At 36.2% G+C, this 16,932-nt stretch overlaps 1 protein-coding gene across 6 annotated transcripts in view; it reads right to left on the reverse strand.

Moving 5' to 3' along the window:
- The window catches only part of FBXL13 (F-box and leucine rich repeat protein 13), an 85,037-nt gene that overhangs the window by 17,745 nt on the left and 50,360 nt on the right, over positions 1-16,932 (reverse strand). For all 6 annotated transcript variants that reach the window (XM_062632021.1, XM_062632023.1, XM_062632024.1 and 3 more), the window contains 6 exons: positions 14,584-14,682; positions 13,864-13,981; positions 13,554-13,716; positions 10,660-10,779; positions 9,244-9,370; positions 1,738-1,821 (listed from right to left, as the gene is read on the reverse strand). In XM_062632021.1, the coding sequence (XP_062488005.1) occupies positions 1,738-1,821; positions 9,244-9,370; positions 10,660-10,779; positions 13,554-13,716; positions 13,864-13,981; positions 14,584-14,682 (711 nt within the window). The remainder of the gene's footprint in view (positions 1-1,737; positions 1,822-9,243; positions 9,371-10,659; positions 10,780-13,553; positions 13,717-13,863; positions 13,982-14,583; positions 14,683-16,932) is intronic.

A 16,932-nucleotide genomic window follows, 5' to 3' on the forward strand; every position in this document is an offset into this window, starting at 1 on the left:
GTAAACAGCAAACACTGACCCCTTTCCACCCTTTTCATGCCATGTGATTGAAGAGATCACAGCGTATTCCCTCAACCACCCCCCTCCCAGACAGCAGCTTCCTTGCTTACTTATCTGTTCCTTTTATGGAGATTGTACCATGCCTCTGATCATCCCTATTACCCTCTCTGCATCTTCTCCAGTGTGAGTGCAATGCTTTACCCAGAAAAAGAATTACAGTAACACCAAATAACTCATTTTACCAAAACAAGAGAATAAGTACTAATAAATAAGAATTTAGCATGTAGTTACTGCTGCTATGATAGTATGTCATCTAAGTGTAGTTACTGCTGCTATGATAGTGTACATCATCTAGGTGTTTGGAGGGCAAGCCTCATTAAATGAGTTGACACTCATTAAACAAAAGCGAGAGTCAGTAAGCAGAAATATTAAAAACCCCATAAACATTGTAAAATGAAATTCAAATTTTGTATTAGTACTAACAGCTCTGTGATAGCTGCTGATTATGCAAAAGAGAGAGCATTTTCTCACTGTGTAACTTTTTAAGTTATCATCCACGTAAATAACTGATTTTGTGGCAACTTCCATCTGAAAGTTGCCTTTATACAAATTAATTAATTTCCTGTGTGGTTACTTTATAAAAATTATTTCTAAGCTCATAGGCTAAATATGAGAGCAGAACACTATAAAAATGCATGGTTTAATCTAATCTTTCTATTTTAAGAACAGTATCTGGGTTTATATTGCACAGATCCAATATTTACATTTCAAACCCACTGCATGTAATTTTAAAAAGAAAAATAACAGAAAAAAAGAAGTTTAGTGAGATTCAATCAAAGTCTTGCTGTGACAGTGATGAGGTTTTTAGAATAAGAAGTCAGTATTTCAAACGAGTAGTTTCAAAGACATGGAGTCCATTTTATAGCAGATTAGTTTGATATTAATTTGGTTAGATTTGACTAAATTACTCATTTGATGCTTCTGTAAAGGTTTTATTCAAATAAGGGCACAGTGCAATTTGTGTTATTTTTCCCATAAAACAGCTAAGACATCTATCCAATCTAGAGAAGATGTACATGCATTTCTTATTGAAATATATTTTGGGGTTTTTTTATAACAGTAATCATGCCATTTATGCTAGTAAGAAATATGCGGTTAGAGGCAAATTGAGACATATTTTTGTGTCACTAAGAGATAATGGTGTGTAGCAATGTATCAGCAGCACATGAGGAACTAACATTTGAAATGGTGCAGTCACACTCATGGGTTCATGATCAACCCCCAGATTCAAGACTAAAAGTAATTCAACTATTCCATTGAGCGAGGCATGCTGCATCATCTAAATATGGCATTCAACAAATCAGTAACTAAAGAAGCAGAAAGCAAAACCTGAAAACCAGTGATGGGAAAAGTTTGGTTTAGATAGATAGACATTGGTGAAGGATTTGTAGAGCAAGAAGGAAATAATTGCACCAGCAACTTAGACTGCAGTTTGCACAGTACAATTCATCAGAAATTTAGGCTCTTGTAGAGTGAATTTCAGAGTCAAGTGGGATTCAAGATGCATTAAAGTTCATGGAAGAAATGAGGAAAATACAGAAACAAATTGAAGTAGAGCAAGAGTGTAGAACAGTGTAATGAAGAACGAATGATGAAATAAGATCAGTTTTGAACACGGTTAATTATAAGAAATAGAGAGGCTCCCAGGAACCACCAAGAGAAGAGGTGAAGTTTTACCTGAATCCCAGTATCACTGATGTTTTTGCATTCTGATATAGAAAGTTCCTTTATTTTTCCTTGGTAGCCAAGAGTCCTCAAACCCTAAAAAAATCCAGATAATCTTAAAAATCAATACATGCAAATTATATGTAATTATGTCAAGATGGTCAATAATATATGGTGCCTGTATATTAAAGCTTCTAAGAATTACAGCACCTTTTAAGACATTGTCCTCAGCAGAATGCTTATAGTTTAACTTCCTATTTTTGCTTGAAGTATGTACAGGGGTTTAGAATTCTTTGGAGAAATAATTCAATCGAAAAGGCAAAAATTAGGTTTTCCTCCCTGTTCAGAAAGACAGAAACTGAAGAAAAGTAGCCGGGTGTGAAATACTCCCACAGGACACAGACCAGGACTCTCATAAAGGAAAACACAATTACAGATCTCTTTCAAAATTTGGGATTGAAAGAACTTTTTTGCATTTTTTTCTTGTTGGAAGAACAAAACACTATTTGCTATTATAAAATCTTAAAATTGCTGCCTTTATGATCTGCTTAACAGTCAGGTCTTCATGGCTACAGCTGTGGTACAAGACAATGTTTGAAATGGTGCAATCACACCCACAGGTGCACAAACAACCCCCAAATTGTAGACAACAGGGAGGTGAAAACATTGGTAAATTCCTATTTTAGCAGTGCAAAAGGCTCTGAAGATGCTTCATGATTTTTACAGCTTGCACACCAGGAAACAGGACCATGTTCTGATCCTAAACTCTCTAATCTGAGAATGAAATGCTGATTTTGTAGAATGTATTTTGATAGTCACAAGCAGAACATCTCTGTGCTTCATACCAATAAAATAAACTTTACTGAAAAACAAAGTTATCACTTTAGCCCATATGGCTAAAAAGTTATCTACAATTAGGCAGTGAACAGCACTGCACAGAGGGGAAATATCATCTTGAAAAAATAAGCTCATCTAACTAGTGTCTGGAATCCAGATGTGGACTGCAATGATAATGCTGGAAGAGTGCGGCTGGAGTTCAAATTTTGCAAATTCCTGAAATCTCCCAGGCTGGATAAAACCAAAATGGAACAATGAAAGAGATTTGCAACCCTGGCTACTTCTGAAAACAAAGACATTTGCATTTTCCTCCGCAGATGCAGTTACGTAGGGAGCGTAACTTTCAACAGCTCCATGAAAATCTACAGCTGACAATTTCTTGTTGACCAGAGCAAGACAAAAAGCCAGTTATGTATTTAAACCCCAAATGGGTTTATGTCAGAACTTGAATTTCTTACAGCAGAGACTGATAGTGATAGGTGTGACCTTATAGACATAATTTCTTCTTGCATTTTTCTTTGTTTAAAAGTGGCACCACATTAATGCAGTTGTTAATGAAACACTAAAGAATATTATAAAGATTTGTGACAACTAATGCTGCTATGAATTAATTTATAATCATTTTATATGACTGGAGTGACACCGATTCACAGAACAACTATTTTTTCTTTTTCAATGAAAATCAAGGTCTCCTTTGAGGCATTTCATTAATAATTCCAGATTTGAGGAGGGGAAAAGAGAAGGAAGACAAGGAATGTCATTAGGAACTGCCTATAGAAAAATCATGAAACTCTTGTATTTCCAAGAATAATCCTCTTCAAACAAGCCCTACACTGGAAGTCTAATCTATATGACATTTTTAACTATTTTTTTTTTATTTAGCATATATACAAAGCAGACAATCATCACTAGTTTTATCAGACTTCCTGAGTTATACAGTAGTATTCCCTGATAAATAATATCAGTATCCCCATCCAGGATTCTGACCTCCTTCTGTAGACTTTTATTTTCCATACTAAGCCTCCAGACATTTTTGAAAGATATGGTCAGAGTTATCGTATTGTCATTGGAACTCCTGGAAATAGATGCTAGCAAAACAAATACTGCGTGACATACAGATTAGAATCACCCACTCTATGTGTCTCCAAAAACATATTTCCCATTTAACATACAGAAATAACTGTGCGTATCTTGGATCAATCTCTGTTGCCATGGAGAAAGAGAAGACTTTTTTGTCTTTCATCTTTTAGAATGTATACTACCATTTCCATTTAGAAAACAACTTTAAAATAAACTTCTTATTCCTCAAAAGAGCTTTTTTTTTTTCAAGCAATTTTTACATTTTTGTTCTGTTTCATTTACTTCATTGCATTAAGCCTACAAATAATTGCAGGACATCACTTATTATTATTCCACCATGGCTTTTGTAGATGAGAAAATAAGTATCAACTGTACCAGGTGGTGAGGGTCTTCACTTGCTAGAGTCATCTGTGGCTATGGCATACCAAAGAACAACTCTTTGTCATTTATATTCACAAGCTGAAAGTCCCTGCCTTTCAAGTGCAGACTGCAAAGAATGTACCAACTCTGGCTAACAATAACCATGTGCTACACTATTTTCAGCTTCTGAGTCTTTTGTTCACATGTTTACAACCTTAAAGGTCAGCATCTGTAATGTATCCTTATGTTCCAAAGATACACAGATGCTACTTCCTGTTCATACTCCAATAGGTTGAACTCAAAGTGACTCCAATCTTGGAAGACAGCTCTTCAGAGGCAACTCCTACCTTCCATTTCTGAGCCATTTAATATTAAATAATTCAGCTTATCCTCTAAAATGTTCAGATTTCTGCACAGATTAGCCTCAGTCAGACACCTGTTTCATGGATCAAACACAAGAGAAGATTGTAATTCCTATCATACAGTATCAATACATAACAATACATATGTGGCAGAATGAAGTTCAGCTCAGCTTCAGATAGTGAAAACCTTCTGGAAAATGGTTAAGCCCTTAGGCAAATGTAGCCATACTGTTTCCAATACCTGAGCTAAGATAAGGGTGGGTCAGATCTGTTTACAGGAACTGTAGAAACATTTTTGTATTGCAATGCAGAAATCCCCCTAGATGACTTTGTGTATAATGCATGCTATAAAAATGACTTTCTGTACCTAACACCATTTGCAGTTGGACCAGATCATAACTTCTGGGATACAGATGCCAATGTTTCTTGACACTAACTCCAGACAACAGGGCATCCCTTGTAACAAAATGTCCTATAAAAACATTGAGACCAATTTTCATCATTGATAAGTACCTTTAATTCCTACTCATTTGCATTGGAACGCAAGGCGTTTGCATATCTGGCATTGATTGTAAAAATCTTCTGTGTTAGTATTTCCTGTCCTTATGCAGAATTAAGTTTCTAAGTCTCTAAGCTAAATTATCTCTTTCTCTATCCTCCCAAGCCAACTGGAGTGCTAACATCTGAACTTGAAGCCCACTTTAACATACGTCAGCATTTCCTTTTCCCTGCCATGGGAATGTGTGTGACTTGTCACGTCTTTTCCTTTGGAAATCAAATGCAACTAATTCATTTGCAGTCTGTTGCTAGTTATATCTGCTAGACCTGATAATATTATTTTCTTAACCTTCACAACACTCTTCCTCAGTCTTGGCCTAATTTTCTAGTAGACCAAAATGTGAATACAGGCTATGGATCAAGTCACTGTTGACTCAGAATCCCACAAAGAGTGCAAAGAAATTATTCTAGATAACTGTGGAAATCCAAAATGTCACTTTTAGTTTGGGTTTTTTATTATTAAGATATTAGTAAATATTTATGTTGAATCTACACCTTCAGGACCAGCCAGGACCTGAAGATCATTAAGTACAAACACATAAGAAAAGAAAGTTGAGCTGTTTATACAGCTATATAAGCACTACTCCAGAGTTCCTAATGAGAAATTATCCCCAGTTTAAAGAGCACTTTACTTTAAAGAGTAACTACACACACAGCACACAAAAAACCTGTGCCTGATTAGCTGACTTGGTGCCACAAATAATTCTTGAGGAGGCATTTTCAACCAGAAGTGAGAATTGGGCCTTAGATTATCAGAAGAGAACTTCCATGTATGCCAGTCATTGCAGAAGAAAATGTAAAAGCAAAGAATATTTCTCTATATACTTCATATTTTCTTTTATCTTTTTATTTCAGAAGTGTATCGAGGTTCTTCACATGTTTAAGTATTCTACCTATTTTTTAGGTTTTAGGCTATTTTTATCTCTCATTATTACACTGTATACAATTCATCAGTGGTATTAAGCTTCCCTGAGTCTGTGTCAGGGCATCTACAGTTTTTTGCTAATCGATACTCTACATAACTCAGGAGTTAACTAAGTCTCTTTAACAATTCCTTCTATTATTCTTTGCTACACTTTTTTGTCTAAATCCTGTTTGATTTAAGGCACTTTCTTCAAATGTCCTGACACTTCTATGGTTATTTTTCTTTTTAATGTCCCAAGAAGATGGGTGGTCCAGGCTATGTGCACCAGCAGCTTGTGTTGGAATGAGGAAAACCAGGCAGCTGCACACTTCCAGACTCTCATCCTTGGAGCAAAGCTGCCAAAGCTGCATCATATAGACATCAGAAAGAGTTCAAAGTGTTTTAACAAAAATATGGACAGTATGAGAATAAAGCTTATGGAAGCATGGGAAACTCATGGAAGCATTTCTGCAGAGGCTGCTTTTACAGGAAAGATAAACAGGTTTTGGTTCTAAACGCTAATGATGTTTCCAGCTCCTCAATGGAAGCTTAAACTCCTTGTATATATTGTAAATAAGTTCAGAATGATGTCTAAAATAACTTGTGGCATTATCTGTGCATTCATGAACATGTTCACCATACTCACAATTTAAAACACTGTGGTCTATATTCCAAGGAGTTTAGAAGAGCAAAATGCAAGGGGAAACAATGAGGGGTGGCAGACTAGCTAGAAAACAAGGGAATTTGCTCAAAGAATTTAAAGGGAGTTCTTTCAAAGAACTTGACAGCTTTGCTCAGTCATTGTGGATTTTTTCAAAGCTGTCACTAGGCTGCAAATCTTTTCGTTTCCAAGTGTCTTTTAAGTTGTTTATAACGTTAAGAAAGTGATCTCTAGTACTTCCGGAATGATAAAACCAGAACCAATGTCATCCCCACTATTAAAAAAAAAGTTATTCAGACTTGAAAATGTGTTATTTGTTTTTTTAAAAAATCAATTTTTACTAAAGAGGGAAATATTTTCTGAAATGTAAAAGAATGAATGCTGGAGGAACTGAGTGAATAAATTAATGGTTAGAATGCAGTTGTGGGGTCTTTTATTTAATGCTATATATTTTATGAAAGTAAGAGCAATGTAGTCAAAGTCCTAATGAGAACAGAGCAGTAACTTCTTCACTATGCTACTGGTATCTCCCATGCATGTAGCTGACATCCTCTTCATTGAATGATACTGGGTTTTGTTAATGAATGGTCTTTGACTTATCCAGCAAGACACTTAAACACACATACAACTTAAACATGACGAATTACGTGTCTTATTCTAGCTTGTGATTAGAAGTTTGCCTAGACATATTCTTTCTGTGTAAAATGCATAACTTTCTACACCATACCAAAATGTGAATATATGCAACGATTATTTTTATTCAATTTCCAGTCTTTTTGTTGAGGAGTAAACTGAGGACAAGAATAAAAAACTTCACCAAGCATGAGAGATACCTTTGATGTATTTCTTATCAGCACTGCAGTTTTTAATTACTGTGAGTCTACAGGGTATTTATTTATTTATTTCATATTAACAAGGCTCTCTTGTCAGGGACAATTTTAAGAGTTAATGGATTTCTTCCAAATGCAACAAATTTCCTGAATGAAAGACAAGGTTGCAACGGGAACATTCACTTTCACAAACATTTCACATTTGGCACCAAATGATGCCTCAACTACAGAAGAGGAAGGCACCAACAGTGGAAAAACCCATTTTGATTAAGTCTGTCATAACTTATTGTAGTAAATTCTGCTCTGCTTTGATGGGCAGAATGATTTTGCTGTCATTTGAAAATAAAACAGAAAGGAAAATTCTCTCTTGTAGTGCAAATCTATGTTGTACATTCTACATTTTTCACACTATATAGCAAGACAGCAAAAGCAACAGAGATCTGCTGCACAGGCTGCAGGAAAGTGTATGAGCCTTATCATACTTCATCAGCACAGAGTAATGGTGCTGATTACTGCACATAAAACATTGTGCTACATTTTTAAAGCAATACTTACTAAGTCTAAATTGAAAGAAATCTTAATACAACTTTGTATGCTAATAAAATGCATAATATAAAGTCAAAGCATACAAATCGCAGCTTCTTACAAAGCAGACTTCTAGATTTCCTTTTATCAAATTAATGGTTTAAGATTAGAAAATGTATTTATTATATATGCATGAATGTTTTATACCCAAACACAGCAAACAGCAAAGTCCATAACAGTGTTGTAGCTAGTACTGGCAATCGGAACAGAAATCACACAAATGGATAAATGGACAGTTTCTGGCTTAATTTATCTGTCTTGTGGGAGAGAGAAAACTGAAAGCCTCAGAAATGCAGTATAAGCAAAAGAGCTTGGCTTATTGCCGAGGTCATGAGTTGTGCTATGTGAAAACTAGAGTAAGAAGCAAGACAGCACTTTAAAAGACTAGTTGTGGCAGGCAAGGAGAAAGAAAACATTTACATTGAAACATGGAAATTCAAGGCAGCACAAATTTCATTCAGATATGATTTTTCTGATCTTGAATTTCCCAACCCTCTTTGTTGAGCTTAATTTTGGTTTTTATTTTCAGGCCTCTCTAAAAGATTCAGGCATTTTAATTACTTTTGCACAGAGCACAAACTCTCTATTGGAGACAAATAATAAAGTTCTTGGTCAGAAATCTGGTTGAATTGTGGCTGAGCAAATAGCCCCTATGGGAACTTTTCTCCATGAGATTTCTCCTGCGTTTCTGTGTTCAGTGAAGTGTTTGATCCAGAAGTAGAGGAAAGAGCAGAACTGTCTCTGAACCCTGCACACAAGCCAGGACCTGACAAGAACATCTAATGTGGAGGTCTGTGACGTTTAACCTGGCTCCCACACTCACTGTTTTGCTTTCCAGAGTGTTTTCAACTTGACACATTGAAGATACCTTGTTAGTAGTTCCTTCACTAGCAATTATTTTCTAGACCGCAGTGTACAGCAGTGCCTCAGCTAGAGCTAACATGCCTGAGTTTGCACCATAAAATCTAGTTAATGGAAAACACAATTTAAATGTTAAAAATAGTTTTTTTCCCTAGTTTTTCTCAGGCCCAATCCTCCTGGAGCAAAACTATACCTGCTTAATAAACATTCTTTTCAGATTAGCTTCATAGCAGCCAAACTTTCTGGCAATTTCTGTTTCTCTCTTTCAAATGTCCAAATTGTCTGACTTAAGAAATACCTTTTATTTGTTACTGCCTACACCTGCGCTAATACTGTACTGTACATGTTTCTAAAATACTTTTTAACGGCACTGTTTCATAGCCAGGCAGGTTTTTAAATGGGTTTATATTGCTTCTTTGTTTTTTCAGGAAGCTTAGATAAACAGTAAACACATTTCTCATTCTTTAATCATACATATACCGTATCTGAGATTCTGGTTCCAGAGATATCAAGGGATATCAATGACAACATATTTCCCAAGGCTTCAATTCCAGCATCAGTCACATTTTCACAGTGGCACAGATTTAGGTAGGTCAATTCATGACATCTAAAATAAAGAAAAACAAGTGTCAGCTTTCTGCTTTTATTACAGCAATGTAGCATAGCAAGTTCATTTTTGTAATAACCCTTGCTAAGTTTTTTTCAGGGGATCTATGAAAATAACACTCTCAAGTTTTTATACCTTTTATAGGCACTTCCAAGAACTCCACTCTTAATGCACAAATGTTTCAAACAAGGCCAGGTTGGATGAAGCCTTGGATGAAATGGTTTAGTGTGAGGTGTCCCTGCCCATGGCAGGGGGGTTGGAACTTGATGATCTTAAGGTCCTTTCCAACCCTAACGATTCTATGATTCTATGATACGATGAACAGCAACAGAATTAAATCAAAATATGGAAATCAAGGAGCTGTATTTCATAAAAATACTTTAAAAATTAGTTTTATTTCCCCCCATCTCCAATTCTCTAATATCTAGCAAAGGAACTTACAAGCTCAATCCAACAACATAATACAGGACCCCATGGCTGTACCCATACCCTGCTACAGCCATGTAAATAATGGTACGCAGCAAGGAAAAACATTGCCAGGTTCTGCAAATCAGCACTCACTAACTGTAGATGGAAAACTGAATTTTACTGTGTATGTGAGCACCATAAACTGTATCTTCCCATAACCAAACCTGAAGACTTAAAGATATGTGACTCCTCAAGTACTATATCAGAGTCTTAGAGGTAACAATCCATCATTAAAACAGAGAACACATTCCCTGCCTAACCAGCAAACATGCTATGATTATTCACAAGTACTGTAATGAAAACATAAATGGGGCCTACTGAGAGATCTAGAAAGGAGTGAAGTGACTGACTCCAGTCTTCTCTAGAGATTTAAAAATGATCTTTTGATTGCCAATACCAATGCTCTTTCTGAGGAACTGGAATTGAAGAGGTACAGCAACAGAGAGCTTTTTGTTTTTGCAGACATCAGTATTTTTTGAATTTACAAAATACAACATATACATACTAATGTTTTAATGCAGTTGTGTCATTGTTAAACATCATTTAAGCACTTCCCCCCCCCCCCCAAATTAAGTCTTATTAGGTTTCCATATTTATATTGATGAATTCCCCTTTATATAATGGATCTTTTTTAAGAGATGCCAAAATGGATTAATCATTTATCTAGTACAATTTTTTATATACAATTGGCTGTATAATTTTATCCATTTATTAACATACTAAGAACTTTAGAAACATTAGAAATATACTGAATATTAGGAATATTAGAAATGTACTGCAATGCTATTGCACTAGAAAAATATTGTACTGGACCATGTTACCTTTGTGCTATTTCTGTGACAGAAGCATCAGTGACATGAATACAATTACTCAAATTCAGCTCTCTTAGCTTAGCTCCTGAAGAACCTTGTACAAACGGCACTACACCTTCATCACTGATGCTAAAAGAGAAATGTAGACAATATTTGTAACATACATTTTTTTCTACTTCGTGTAAGTGGATATACAAGCTGCATCCAGCAACCTAAAATGCAGAGAAGCAGAACTTAATAACAGTATTCTTTAAACAGCCTTTTGAACCCCCAAAAGAGTCAGAATAATTAATGGCCTGATTAATTGCTCTTTGGAACTGCTGAAAACCAGAACTTACTGAAAAAGAAGTGTATTTGAGATACGAAAAAATATCTCAAATATGAGATTATGAGAACTTCCATTATTTCCAACACTCAGATATGACAGCACTCCAAAAGACAGAGTTTGGAACCTGTTTCATAGTAATATTTGTATTAATATCTTTGTTATTTTAAGGAACTGAATTAATTTAAAGGAAAATATATCCCTAGCACAGAAGCAAAGTCATAGGTAGTGTAAGTGTGCACGTATTAGTTGTTTCATCCACATAAGTGAAGAATTAACCTGAGTTAAACATGCAGTTGCATAACTCGCATATAGCTAACTTGTAATACACACAAAGGTTATAAAAATTAAGTACGTAGGCAATCTGTCAGCCAAGTTGAGAGGGTTAGAGAGCTTATGATAACTTGGGCGTTTCAATTCAGTTCATATCTCTGGTATGTTTAACATTACTGTACGCTTAGCTTCTCAATGCATTCCCGGTATTTCTTCTCTGTTCCCTGATGAACAAAAAATTAATCCCAGAATTCTGTAGGACAGAATCATATTTTGGCTTGCACAGTTTGTTGCAATACAAAGAATAACGGCAAATCACGAAGTCCCAGAAACATATGGGTAAAGAATAGCACTCCTAATAAAATGATAACCTGAACAGAGCCTCACTGTGTGACAACAAGCTACAGATGAAGCTATAATTCGTAAAGTGTTAATCACTGTATTATTCAACCACTGTGGTAGTTTTGGCGTTATCTCACAGTGCAGTTGGTTTTTGTTTGGGATAAACTTAAGAAATATAACTCCAGAATAGTTAATTTGGATAAAGTCCCTAAGGAATGCAGAGCCTGGCAATACAGTCAATTATATGTTAAAGAAAAAAAAAACCAAAAAAAAGAAAGATATTCTGGAACCATGCTGGGCTTGAGGGCTGAAATAGCCACATTATAACTTTCTAAATAACTGTGATGTGAATACACATGCTAAATTTATCCAGTGAAAGGGACCCATTCTGGACAAGTTTGTGAAGAACTGCAGCCCATAGGAAAGCCTTGCGTTGGAGAAGTCCATGGAGAATTGCCTCCTGTGGGAGGGACCCCATGCTGGAGCAGAGGAAGAGGAGTCCTCCCCTGAGGAAGAAGGAGGGACAGAGACAATGTGTGATGAAGTGACTACAACCCCCATTCCCTGTTCCTCTGCACTGCTGGTGGGGAGAAGATAGAGAATTTAGGAATAAAATTGAGCCCAGGAAGAAGGGAGGGGTGGGAGGAAGGCATTTTAAGATTTAGTTTTTATTTCTCATTATCCTACTCTGATTTGATTGGTGATAAATTAATTTTCACAAGTCACATCTGTTTTGCCCATGACAGTAACTAGTGAGTGATCTCTCCCTGCCCTTATCTCGACCCATGAGCCTTTTGTTGTATTTTCTCTACCCTGTTGAGAAGGGGAGTGATAGAGTGGCTTTGGTGAGCATCTGGCACACCACACAAGTTTAGATGTGTTACAGTCTATAGTTTTGTGAATGCTGAAACTTTCATAAACGTCTGCAAAAGGCATAATAGGAATACAGAGTTTTACAATAGCTTTACAACTACATAAAACGTTTTGTTAAGGTAATTCAGGAATTCTTTAGCAGTAGAGACAGTAGACACATGTGCAAACACACTCACAGCCTAAGATTTGGCTAACAGGCTGGAAAATCCACCCTTCTAAATGCTAAACCAGAAAATACAGGCAGCTGTCCCATCTGCCCAGCTGAACAACCACCATGATGTCATGGTATTACTCCAGCACTTCTCAGTGCATCTACATGCAATGGTATCAGATTTTTATGCAGGCACAGCACCAACAGGCACAAAAAGTACTTCAGTGACACATTAGAGCAGAATCTAAAACTCCACATGCAGCAGAAATTTAAGACAAGCAGCGATTCTGCTTCTTTGCATTATGTTATAGGTCTGTTGATTTTGAAATGTTTGGAGGTTTTGCCTGCTCTGTTTCTTCCCACCCATGACTCCATCATTATGCCACAGACCAGGAACAAGCATGCAGCTGCCCTATCATTTATCTTTCCTTCTACTGGTACATGACAGAACTGAAGTGGAAGTCTTCACATAAAATACATCCTTCCTCTACAACACAATTTACAATGTTGTCTTGGTAATTGTAAAAAATTGGCAGTTTTGTTTGTATCTTAGTACTTTATCAAGTATCATTTTGATAGTCACAAAATTAAACAATATCTAAATTTTAATAGAGTTGTGGCATTGGAATTGTCTTTCATTATAATTTTCATCTTCATAGCCACATTCCAGCACTAAAATATGATGTGGCTATTAAATAACGTTATGTCTACAGTAAATTTTTTGCTTGACCTGGAGTAATGAATGCGTTTTTGAAATCATAATACAGGAAAAAGAACTACCTGTAGATTTTTTTTTTCATATTAAGATAACAGGAATTAATACTCTAATACTTTATTTTTTAAACTGAAAGATGTGTTAACAGGATTTATTATGAGCATAATTAACTTTACTAAAATTCCTTTGCAGTCGTTTGCAGAAATCTAGGTGTGATACAGTACCTTATGCAGTCTGCTACATTCAGTACAAGAATATGCTTCAGTGGTGAAATCATCTTGAGACCAGCATCTGTAATCCTCTGGCAGTCAGCCATATGAATGTGCCTGATGTATGGGCAGCATTTACTCATTAACTTGAAACTTAAATCAGTAATTCGGTTATTCCCTGTTGAAATATATGAAGATGAAAGTTAGTTATGTATCTGACATACATTAATGGCCTCATTCAAATACTCACTGAAAAATGTATTTCAAATTATCTGGATGAATTTTAGAAATACATTATCTTACTAATTGTGAGGATTATACTAACCTTCAATGCTGACCTTGACCAGTTCACATTCAGCAAGGGCTTTAAAAGTTGTATCAGAAAGATGTGGAGAGTCAAGAAAGACAACAGATGTTATCTGTTGGCATTTTTCAACCACAGCCTTTGAAGAGAAAAAGGTGAAATAAAATATTCATATACCTACGCTGTCGTGTAACAAAAGATGAGCAAATATTCCACATATAATACCAAATGTTACAATTTCAAACAAATAGTTACAATCCATTTTAACAGTAAATTCAGCAGTATATAAATTATTGAAATTCTCCATATATTTATTAGGTTTGGGAACACAAGGAAAAGAAGTTAAGTAACTGGAGACATGAAGTATGGCAGACACCTTAGACAGTGATCCAGTTAACAATCACTTTTGCAGAAGCCTGAAAATTCTTTTTTGATGGGCAAAATCAGTAGCAGGATGCTGTTGCCATATATTGCATTTGCTTTAATGATGAAAAAGCTGGAAAACTCTCATTTATAAACTCTCATATATAATTCAGCCATACCTAAGTAGCAAAAGAAGATAACTGTAATATTCTGAAAGTGATTGCAAGTGAGCAAGATAAATACATTTTGGTACCAGATTAAAAAAAAATTTCCTCTTAAATTGTATCTGCATAACTTTCTGTAAAGTCAGTTGAGAGGATAACCCAGCTGCAGCACCACAAAGTTGTTCAAAGTACAGATTTATTTTCAGTTTCTTACTTGAATACATCTGTCTGTAAGAGTTGGCATTTGGTTGATCAGCAAATTCTGAATCCCAGTGCAGCCGCTGGCTATATTTCTGAAGCCGTCAACTGAAATCTAAGAAACGAAAGAGTTATGTCTTAGCAAGCCTACAGTCAACACCATTTATGGGAGTGGCAATGAATGTCATTGTCACATCCTTCTACATTTGTTTTCCCAACTTTATAAGGGAAAATGGCAGATGCTCAAATCAGGTTTGAAGCAAGGCTGGAATGTAGTAAAATATCTTCACTGTTTTTTTCTAGATCCATGGTAAAATGCATGTTAAATTCAGATGTTTTTTTATTTTCAGGTTGGGGTGGCCTTTCTTTATAAATTGCTTGAAATATTTTTTGTTGCGTGTCTTGGCCTTCCTTCATAAGGGATTGTGGCACTCTTTGCACTTTTTCCTTTGTGCCAGGGAGTGTCAGCACTGGAGGGAACTGGCTACATGTCTGTCAAATGTGTTCTGAGGCTTGAAGTGTTCGTGCAGGTCCCATGTCCAGATAGGCAGAACATGGTGTTGCTCATGACACACACTGGCACCGTTAGCATTGTGGATGCAAATAAGACACAATCCAACGTCTTTTAAGCTCAGGATAAGTGTAGCATAACTGTTTTACATACAGTGGGTCTGTAACAGACTGCAAAATGACAGAGAGAAAACCCTTCCATCAAAATAGCTATAAAGAGTATTTTACAGGTAATTTTACATGATGATGTAAAACCCATCAACTACACTCTGTCAGCTGCCTATGTTCAAGGTCAGGTCTGATAAGGTAGAGCTGTGTAACCCTGGATCAGGCTCCTCTGAAAACAGCTATATTTTAACAAGGAGCTGAAGGAAAAAGAGCAAAATCTTGGGAGGCAGGAGGGAAGGTTGCAGGAAAGGATTACACAGAAAGGTAACCATCGTGTAATCACAAGGAGGTCAGAGCATGTAGAGCCTGTTGGTGCACCCCAGTGTCTAACACCCCCTCCAACTGAGATGTCTGCTGCACAAAACGACACCATAACTTTGGGAATGTGGTTGATGTGGGTAACACAGATCTCACCTATCAGCATGGATATGTTGAATTTGCCCACCTCAAATGATTGCAGACCAACCAGTGTTAGTGTAGGACTGCTATGTCAAAGGCAATCCTCTTTTCAACTGGTAGTGATCGCCAGAAGATAAAACACTGGCATGGAAAGATGGGTCCTAATTCTCATGACAGAATATGAAATTCAGTTGTCCAAATTCTACAGTTTTGTACTCCCTATTGGCATATGTAACATAGGACAATGTTAAGTAACTGAAGTTTTCTCAGGCCAAAACCTCCAGTATGTACAGCAGGGATTAGCTTAAACTGTGAACATCATGCAAGCAGTTGCCAGAGGGAGGTACTGGACATCCTCTGCCGGTCAAGAAGCACTAATTGCTTTAACATGGCATGACTAATTTGTTCAAATAAGAGTTTGTCTAACCCTGCAACAGGCCTCCTCGTTGGCTTTCAAGCAGTGCAGCGACAGAAGACAGCATGTTTCTACAACATGCACCAAGTAGTTTAATATGTTAAAGTGAAACAAATCACTCCCTAGAGTTCAAGAGGTGAATTTCTGGTAACTGAGTCTTGTTCTTGTTCTGTATACTACAGAGAGTAAACCATTCCCAAGAGAAGAGAGGGTACGTTACATCACACACTTTGTTGTAATGCATGGTAATAACACTGTTCATTTTAATCTCAACATGATGCCTTTTCAAAAGAAGACTGAGGTTTTCACTCTGCTCAAAAATCAGCCACAGTTTGTTAAGCAGTTCGAGTATGCTTTAGCTGCTGTGACAGTAGTATTCCCCTTTGTAACTGCTGAACAGCTTTGCTACTAAGAAAAAGAGTAACTGATCCTAAAGAACAGTCACTCATGCAATATTGAGCTTGTTCAAACTGAAGAAATTTTGTAAGACCCAGTTCAAATTGTAACCAACTGCAACTTACTCCTATGACTGCTAATCGAAGGAAAGCATGAGGCTTAGCAGAGCCTGCTGAGAGCTGCTCTTGGGATTTATTTTTTTTTACCATGAGCACACTGTTAAGAGTACCCATCTAATTTGGTGATCACAGTTATGATACAGAGGTAAGATACCTCATGTCTAGGTACCAAAAAATTCAAATGCAAATATGATAAAATGATGGATCTTGGTTAAATTACATTACTTGTTGTTTTGGCCAAGATTTTAGAAGTGTCACTGAAAAAACCTAAATGCAGAATCAACAGCTTGTTCTGTTAATACATTTTATTTATATTTTTTACATACATATTACATATATATAATTATAGAAGAGGAAC

The sequence above is a fragment of the Pezoporus occidentalis genome, unplaced genomic scaffold, assembly GCF_034315485.1.
Source record: "Pezoporus occidentalis ecotype Australia unplaced genomic scaffold, CSIRO_AGI_Poc_V1 ctg38, whole genome shotgun sequence".
In the NCBI taxonomy this organism is placed as follows: domain Eukaryota; kingdom Metazoa; phylum Chordata; class Aves; order Psittaciformes; family Psittacidae; genus Pezoporus; species Pezoporus occidentalis.